The 9,442-nt window shown below is 51.0% G+C and overlaps 1 protein-coding gene across 1 annotated transcript in view; it reads right to left on the bottom strand.

Annotated features, from left to right (window-relative positions):
• The window catches only part of ZNF618 (zinc finger protein 618), a 55,345-nt gene that overhangs the window by 10,984 nt on the left and 34,919 nt on the right, over window positions 1-9,442 (bottom strand). Inside the window, exons 12-13 of the mRNA XM_015644922.2 lie at window positions 7,445-7,489; window positions 3,629-3,706 (exon numbers count right to left, since the gene is read on the bottom strand). Of these exons, the coding sequence (XP_015500408.1) occupies window positions 3,629-3,706; window positions 7,445-7,489 (123 nt within the window). The remainder of the gene's footprint in view (window positions 1-3,628; window positions 3,707-7,444; window positions 7,490-9,442) is intronic.

The raw sequence follows: 9,442 nt of genomic DNA, 5'->3' as shown, positions 1-9,442 counted from the left end.
GGACACAGCCCAGGACACAGGACACAGCCCAGGACAGGACACAGCCCAGGACAGGACAGGACACAGCCCAGGACACAGGACACAGCCCAGGACAGCCTCAGCAGTGCCCAGGAGTGCTGCCATGCCCACACTGCAGCCACAGGTTGGTCTTTGCAGGTGTGCAGAGCTGTGAGGAGCATGAGGTGCCTCAGAGAGCACCAGTGACCAGGTGTGACACATCACCTTGTCTCCAGCACCTGCCAGACTCATCGCTCTCGAGCCGATGTCATCACTGTCCTCAACTCCAAACCTCTGTGCGTGGGCAAAGGAAAATGCTGGATGTTGCCTACTAACTTTGCTCATGGTTCAGGCCCTCCTTGTCTTGGTGAGGGATGGGTAGGGGGAGAAACCATCTGTATTTTCTCACCAAAACTCTTTTATTTATTTCCTAATAATAAGGGATTTATTATACACAAATATCTGCTGGCATTCAGCATGGCATTAACGAGATTTGTACATTTCAGCCTCATCTTCCTTATCAGGCAGCCTGTGAACTACACAGATCATGGTTCTTAATTTTCCTTCATGCCTCCAATCCTTTAATTCAGGTTCAGCCTAGTCCTCCTTTTGGTTTTTTAGGCCTAGATTGTAGGAAGGGCATTATATGGCAGCACTCGACCTGAACAAAGTACTCTAAAGGGAGTCAAAGCTGTATATTCTTCAGTGTAATTACAGAACAAATTCTTCTTCCTGGTGTTCTGCTGTTCTGTTTCTGCCTTTCAGCTCCCCATTTACATTCTAATTGCTTCTTCTCACTGTGTAGCTGCTTTATGAAACTATAATCTCTCCTTATTACCTTCCAGCCTCCAGGCTCAGCCCTCTGAATGACTCGAGAGCCAATACATCCCTGATTCTGCTCTGGGGGCCAGCAGCACATTCCATTCCCTGGCCTCTGTCCCTGGTGAGAAGGGCCCAGGGAGGCAGCCCAGCCTCTGGAAGAGATCAGCCCTTTGCTTTAGACAGGCCAAAGCAAACTGGGCTGCTGAACACATGGACTGAGGGAGCATCTGACCCATACAGGCTTCTTGGCCCCCTCCATGCCCATAATAAATACAACATATATAAATATAACCATAATAAAACATTCCCTGAGCAGGAATAAACCAGTGCCATGCCTGTGTCCCCAGCCTGTGCATCCTGTGCCACCAGTTCTGCTGACCACTGCCAGGTCCCTGCACTCCCAGCTGGGGCAATGCTGTTTCTTGGATATGGAAATCCCAGAATCACAGACTCCTTTAGGTTGGAAAAGACCTCTAAGCTCATCCAGCCCAACCACCAGCCCAGCCCCACATTCACCACTAAGCCATGTCCCCAAGTGCCACATCCACCTGTTCTCTGAGCACTTCCAGGGCTGGTGACTCCAGCCCTGTCCTGGGCTCAGGGTCCTGAGAACCCTTTGAACCTAAACCTCCCCTGGAACAACCTGAGGCTGTTCCCTCTCTCCCTTGCTGTTCCCTGGGAAGGGAGACCGACCCTCACCTCACTACAACCTCCCAGCAGGCTGAAGGCAACAAGTGCAGCCAGGGCACCTGCAGGTGCTGTCCCCTCAGTGGCACAAAGAGCTGGACACCAACGCTGCCCACGCCTCTCCTGCCTCCCTTGGCTCTTCCCCACAGAACATCTCCTGCTCTCCCAGCTGCACACGGGGAGAAGGGCACAGGGCTGAGCACAGGGCTGCCAAGCACCAGCCCACAGAGGCCACCACAGCAGGGGACAGTGGCTTTCACAGGGCACCTGCAGAGAGCCACGGCCACCCTGTCACTGCACCAGGGAGACTTTGGGAGGAGGCAGCCAGCAGAAGGAAGGGAATTGCAAACAGAGCAGGGAGCAATGAGAAAACAGAGTTTACCAAGAGTAATCCTGAGCTGGGCAGAGGGGATTCAGCCATTCACAGAGCTCTGATGTGACAGGAGACACTGCTCCCTCCAGCCCTGTTCTGTGGCCAAAGCAACCCAGGTGAACAACCACAGGAGACTGCTTTGGGCTGAAAGGGACCTTAAACTCACCCAGTGCCACCCCAGCCATGGCAGGGACACCTCCCACTGTCCCAGGGTGATCCAAACCCATCCAGCCTGGCCTTGGGCACTGCCAGGGATCCAGGGGCAGCCCCAGCTGCTCTGGGCACCCTGTGCCAGGGCCTGCCCACCCTGCCAGGGAGCCCTCAGCACCACCACCACAGGTCCTTTGTAAAGAAGAAACAAGGAGGAAGCTGGAGGTAGCACTAGCTTAAAACTTCCAACAGCTCAACCCTGCCAGTGAGCTGCCCCTGTCCCCTCAGCTCCTGTGCTCAGTGTCACCAGAGCTGTAACTCACAGTGCTGCAGTTCACAGAGCCCAGAGCAAGAACAGGATGGGCAGGACACAGAGGCAGCAGAAACTGCCATGGACAACCAGCAAGGGCAGGGAGTGAGGACAGCCCTGCCCTGAGCACAGCTCCTCGTTATTATAATGTGCCATTACTCCACAGGAACCCCAGAGCTCTAACAGAAACACAAACTCACACCTCTGCTAACAAAGCACTCTCAGAGTCTCAACATCACATAAAGATGATAAATAAAGGAGCTGCTGAATAACACACAGAGCCTGCACTAAGATTCGCCAACAGGAACTGAAATGGAATTGAGGAACCTCATGGATGAAGAACTCAAGAGACACCAGTAAAATTAGGACTAAAGGTAAAACAGAGAGCAAGATAAGAACTTTGATTAACATTATTGTTACAGAAAGGAAAATATGCTTTTCCTCAAGACTCCTGTCCTCCTGTGCTGCTTTCCTCAGGGCCTGCACTGCACCTGCATCTCAACAGAGCAGCTTCTGTTGGAGAACACAGGTCTGTCAAAGGGGATTTAATTGTTCTTAAAACTGTGGTAGTTCACCTGAATTTTTATTCAAGAGGAAAAAAAAGAGGAAAAAAAAATCTGCCAATATAAAATTAATTCTGTTTCTACATTTTTGAATATAGAAGTTATGTTGAGTGCTGTCTTTGAAACAGGTTTGGCTTTGAAATTTTAAAATCATCTCTTATGTATCAAGACAGAAAACAAAAACAGAGACTTAGAAACAAAGCACTGGAATCACTCCTAAGAATTCTCATTTGTAGGTAGCTGGGAGGGAACTGAACACAGCTGCTGAAATGGAAATTCTTCTTCCAAGAACACACTTCAGTCCTTTGCAGAACTCCAGGAGATACAGGCACAGGACAGGACTTGTGTGGGCAAAGGCTCTGCTGCCCTGCGAGTGTTTTTGGTTTGTTTGCTTCCATGAGAGCCACCCCTTTGGCACGAGGGGGGATTTAACCTGCTGCAGGAGATTATGCAATGAGGATTCTCTGGACAGCTCTGGAAAAAGGCAATGAGCAGTGGGATGGACTCTGAGCTAGCATGGCACATTCCCTCCCTGCAGAAAGGAGCAATATTTACTGTGTGTGTGCTCCAGCCTTTGAGGGATGACTGTGTTTGTTGCAGGTGAAATGGCTGGGGCTGTGGGAATGGGGAGCACTGAGAACCCTGTGGACACACATTGGGGTCAGCACCAGGCAGCAGCACAGAATTTAATTCTCTGCTTGCAGCGAGTCCAAGTGCCCGGCTTACCTGCGTGGGACTGCATGTGCTCCAGGAGATTGTTATAAAACTGGAACTGGATTCCACAAGCTCCACAGGTGTAAGGCTCTGTTTGGGAGAAATCAGTTCAGAAGAATTACACAGAGTCTGCAGGGAAGCAGCACAGGTGCATACCTCAGAGGCTCCCAGGGAGCGGGGCAGGGCACCTCCTCCTGCTGCACCTCACTGCATGGATGGGCACAGCGCTCTGGGGAGCAGCTGCTGCCCTGGGGCATCTCATCCTGCACCAGGGGCTCTGCAGGAGGGAGCCTTCAGGAGGGATCCTTGGGGAGGGATTCTTCAGGAGGGATCCTTTGGGAGGGATCCTTTGAGAGGGATTCTTCATGAGGGATTCTTTGGGAGGGATCCTTCAGGAGGGATCCTTCAGGAGGGATCCTTTGGGAGGGATCCTTTGGGAGGGATCCTTCATGAGGGATTCTTTGGGAGGGATCCTTCATGAGGGATTCTTCGGGAGGGATCCTTCAGGAGGGATCCTTGGGGAGGGATCCTTCAGGAGGGATCCTTTGGGAGGGATCCTTGGGGAGGGATCCTTTGGGAGGCTGCCCACTGGTCAGGGCTGCTGACCCAGGCTGCTGCAGCCTGTCTGGAGCAGATCCCTGCTGCTTTAGTGCCTGTGAGCAAAGCCTGGTGGATTGATTTTCCATCCAGTTGTGTCAGACTCCAGTGTCTGCTGCCTTTCCTGAGACAAGGAGCACCGGGCTGTGACAAACGCTGCAGTCAGAGGCTGGGGTGGAGCTGTGCCATGGGGACACTCAGCTGGGGATTTGTGGCTGTCACCAAGAGCAGTGAGAGCAGGGACTGGTGAGTGTCACAGGGCTGGGGGACAGCAGGATGCCAGGGAAGCAGAGGTGGGGGGCAGGAAGCACAGGAACCAGAGCTGTGCCTGAAGGCTGCGAGCAGAGCAGGAGAGCCATGTGCCAGAGCAATATGGATGAGCTGGAGTGAGGAAAGAGCTGGTGCAGAGCTCCCTTGGGAGCTGAAAGATACATTTAGCCCTGTTCTATGTTGAAAGTGCATTTTTTCCGCTCAGCTAACGTGTAACAGCACCTGTTTGCCTGTTTAAGCAGTATCAGTGGAGTGCACTGGTTAACAGATGTGATCTCAAACCAGAGTGCTGAAGTTTGGGAGCACTGCAGTTCGCTTCTGTCACTGCAGCCACCCCAGCACTGCCACCTCTCACTGACACAATTTGTCCTGGAGCAGCAGAATGGACAAAGGCATTTGGCACATGAACAGTTTTGGATACAAATGCCTGGCACACACACGGAGCAGGGTCTATTGCTACAATATTTCAGAAGTCTAGATCTAAGTCCAAAGGGAAAAACATATTCTGTATCAATGAATAAGCGCCAGCACCCAGGACAGAAGAACCAAAGCCCAGGGAAGCACATATGCCCATGCCTATACCCTGTGAGAAATCCATCCCAGGGAGATTTTTTCTTCTCAGAAAAATTGTGCTGATTTTCATCTCAATTCCAAAAGATGCCCCATCTGTTCTACTCCAGAAATGTCCAACTTTGGAAACAAAATCAGCACCAACTTTCAAAGGTTAATTTCACGTTCTGAAAACGCCAAAGCATTTTCTAAATAATTCTGAGACAAAGACATACAGAAGTCTAAGTTTCCACAAATAAAAATGAGCTATGTTAAAAATAACCATAAAATTTAAATTCACCCAACAGTTCCAAAGTCCTTCCTGGGACCAAGGGAAGGGATGCTTGGGAGGATGTGCAGGATCCCTGTGGGAATGAATGAACTCACTTCACTTCCCAGAGCTCTCTCAACCCTCATCCTTCTGAGCTTTCAGCTCCTGAGCCCCTCATGCTCCAGAGTGCAGAGCTGGGAACAGTCAGGCCTGGAAGGAGGGTGGGATGTGCCAGGGCTAGAAGAGGAAGAGGGATCTGGAAGGTGGAGAGAAGAAAGAGGCAATCTGTATCCCAAACCAGGGAAAGGTCAGTGCTGGAAAAGAACTGTTCACCTGGGCTGGTAATCCAGTAAATCCTCCTCTCTGATTTCTCTTGCAACTTAAACTGGAAAAGTTGTCCAAACTGCTCTGCACACCCATCTGAGCCCCAGCCGTGCCCCATTCTCCTTCCTGGGAGCACAGCCCTCCCCAGCACTGCAGGACCTCTGCTTGTTCTTCCCGCTGGGAACTCCAGCTCTTCGTTCCCCAGCCTGGGTTCACACATCCCCAGGGATGTGCTGTCCTTCAGGTGGGCTGAGCTCAGCAAAGGGACCCCCAGCTCTCCCCCTGTGCTGTGTCCTGCTCCCAGCTGGGAGGGGAAGCTGTGCCCTCTGTGCTCGGGGAGGTTTTCTCAGAGCAGGTTTCAACCAGCAGCAGCTGAAACCTCTTCAGTGTCCTGAGGCAGGCAGAACCAGCACTCACAGCTGGCTGCACAGTTTAGAACAGCTCTCCCCAAGGCTATAATTAGACACTTTTATTAGCACTTTACCCAGTGAGCAAGGCCCCAGAGCAAGGCAGCAGCTGCGTGAGCCAAGGCAGAAGAAAACCAGTGTCTGTGCTTAGGTTAAATAAATCACTCTAATTCCCATGCTAACTCTCACTGCCACATCTAAGCCAGGGAAAATAGCAGAGCCTGGTCTGAAGCCAGGAGTGAAGAGGAGCTGAGAGCTTTAACAGAAAGTTTCAACAGCAAGTTCCCTGAGGTGCTTGTGCAGTGACAGACACGGTGTCACCCTGGCTCAGCAGGGACAGCCCCCAGGCTGCTCCTTCCTCAGCACAACAGACCCACATTTCAACACTTCTGTCCACATCTGGGTGAAAAACAAATGCAAACAAGTGTGAGAAAAACTCCTCAGCATTTCCACCCAACGTTTCCATTGGCTTTAGCTTTACTAACAGTGTAATTGCACCTTCCCTTTGACACAAACCCATGAGACAAAGCAGGAGAACCGACAGCAGGCTCCTACAAAAACACCAGCACAACCCAAAAACAGTGGAAGTTTCTTGAAAACAGAACTTCTGTTACTCCCAGCCAGCTCAGGCAGTAAGGGGTAACAAGGTGTCCTGGAGCATGTTTGGAAAAGGGGAGTCCCAAATTCACCACCCTCATCAAATGTCTTGGCATTAACTGGATTTCTCTTCCCGCATGAACTCGTGGTCTGAATCAAGCCCTTGTTTCTCTCTCAGGTTTGTAAGAGGAGGAAGAACAGCTGTCCTCCCACCCAGGCCATGCTCAGGGTGCAGCACACAGGGCTGGCCCCCATCACCAGTGACAGCATCACCCCAAAAGCCCAATGCCAGGAACCAAACCCCCTGCGAGGCAAAGGAAGAAGCTCCACCTGCTGAAAGCATCAAGGCCAGAGGGCAGAATCTCCAGCAGAGCACCAGCACAGCCCATCCCAGACCTGCTGTCTCCCCCCTCCTGCTCAGCCCTGTTTCCAATCCGTGCTCCCAGGCCACAGGGAACTGGCTCTGTGCACGTCTTTACTGAGCTGAGCCCTGATTACAAGTTCCTTCTGTCCATAAATGTAACTAAATATGGGTTCATTTTCAGATCTAGGTCTCAGAACATGCTCACAAAAAACCTCCCTGAAGACTGAGTATGAAGTGATTTCAGCCCCAGACTGCACAGAAACCTCCTGGAGGATTTCTCTTACATTTAAATCTAACACCAGAGCCACAGAAGTGAGGCATTTTATTCTTTGACAGCTGGACTCATAATAAAAAAGCATTTATTGATGAAAATTGCTGAGGAGGCAGGGCAGCAGGGCTGCAGGAGGGCAGTCCCTGCCTTTTGCACCACAGACATCCATCACACTTACTTTGTAAAAGCGGGAAAGGATTTGAAATCAGGGGACTTGCGGTTTCTGCAAAAAAGAAAGAGATTTAAATATTGAGACTGGCAGAGACCTCGCTGCATTCTACACAGCTCTGCCTATCTGCTATCTCATCCCTACTCCACACTTCCAGATTTATCCAGGGCAAGGCAGGATGGGAGCTCCATCTACCACAAAATCCAACACATCCATTTTCCCTCCCTTGCTCAATTTCTCATGGCCAAGGTTCTGCATCTTTCCTGTCCAATTTAAAATGTCCAGAGATTTCAGCACACACCCAATGCTACAGCAATGGAAACAAGGGTGGAGGCCAGCAAAGAAAAGCCACAGGGCAAGAAATGCTTTATAAAGGCTTTCTTTGGTGCTCCAGATGCAAATTCCCAGTTTCATCATGCAGCTTCTTTAAACTAAAGCTGGGAGGGAAAACCAGGGTGTTTCACTTTCCCTGGATGCCAAAGGAGAGCTCCTAAGCAGTGCAATTACTTCAGGCTGAGAATGAACATTTCCTATGCAGCACACCTTGCAGGTTTGCCTTTCTGTAAGGTGTGACTGAAAACTGGGTGCTGGCTGCCCCTTGGGCAACCAGGAGCTGTTTGCAGCCAGCCCCAGTGCCCTGGAACAAGGCACTGGTCCAGTGCTGATCCCAGCACCTTGGACCATGTGTGGCTTCCTACAGTTCCCAAGTGAGGTCCTCTAGGGTCAGACCCCTGCAGAGGGGCAGAAATCATTAATTATTAATGTTAAATATTCAGTCATGGACTCAGAGCATTGCCAGAAGGGTCCCAGGTCCAAGGCTGGGAGCTGGCACATCCATGGGGCTCTCAGGGCTCTCTGACAGACCTGGCCTGGTTTCCTTGGAAGGAGAACCACCCTCATGAACTGCATGGCTCAAACACATCGAGCCTTCCTGCTGAACATCCCAACGAGCTGAGAACCTGAGCTGCTGAAGAGGGCTCCAAATGGCAGGGCCAGCCCATAAGGAATGGAGATGAAAGCATGGATGATGCTTGGCAAAGACATGATGGGACAGTGCTGTGGAAAGGGGATGCATGGGAGACATCAGCTGATCCGGAGTGCTGCTGGTCCCTGCACACATTGTGATCATCCAGCAGCGCTCCAGGTGCTCCTGCAGCTGCTGAGCTCTGTACCTGGGGCAAGATCTTCACTGAAACAGCTCCCTAAGCTGGCCCTGAGGAGCAGCTGAACAGGGCAGGCTCCTCCAGGCACCCCTCTCCTCTCTCTGTGTGCCAGGGCTCCTGCAGCAGCACAGCTGCACGTGAGCTTTTGAGGGGCAAACCCCAACTTCACTGTCCCCCTAGCAGAGAATCTGATCTGGAGCAGGCACAGAGCCCAGATCAGATTCTGATCTGATCAGAGAGTGGCACACAGCACTTCAAACAGCCCAAGGAATTCTCAGCACCACCTCTGGCTGCTCTCCAGCCAGCACTGCTGACACAGTGTCCTCGTTATGCTTGGTTTCCTACTGACATGGAAACCACAGGCAGTATGAAACAGCAGTTCAGATACTCAGTACAACACTGTTTGATGTCAATGAAGACTCTTAGGATTTTTCTGGTCTTTCTATTTATAATTGGACAATTTTTTATCCGTGCATTGTCAGGTCCCTGTTGCAGCACAGTCACTTCCACTAAAGCCACCTATTCAGGCAATAATCATAGAAATGCCAGAATTTGACTGATTAATGATAAGTCACCTTGCACTGGGGCTTTGTAATCTTTCCCTCCACAGATTCTCCAGGCAAAATGAGAGTTCAAGTTTTTGGGCTCACACTTTGTTCTCTCTGGGACTCCTCTGGCCATGCCCTGCCCAGCCCCAGCCCAATATCTGTGTTTGCAGTGTCAGTGTTTGCAGTGTCTGTGTTTGCAGTGTCTGTGTTTGCAGTGTGTGTTTGCAGTGTCTGTGTTTGCAGTGTCAGTGTTTGTTTGCAGTGTCAGTGTTTGCAGTGTCAGTGTTTGCAGTGTC

Source organism: Parus major, chromosome 17, assembly GCF_001522545.3.
Source record: "Parus major isolate Abel chromosome 17, Parus_major1.1, whole genome shotgun sequence".
NCBI classification, from domain to species: Eukaryota; Metazoa; Chordata; class Aves; order Passeriformes; family Paridae; genus Parus; species Parus major.
The sequence above is the reverse complement of the archived record's forward strand: the minus strand, read 5'-3'. Positions and strand labels throughout refer to the sequence as shown.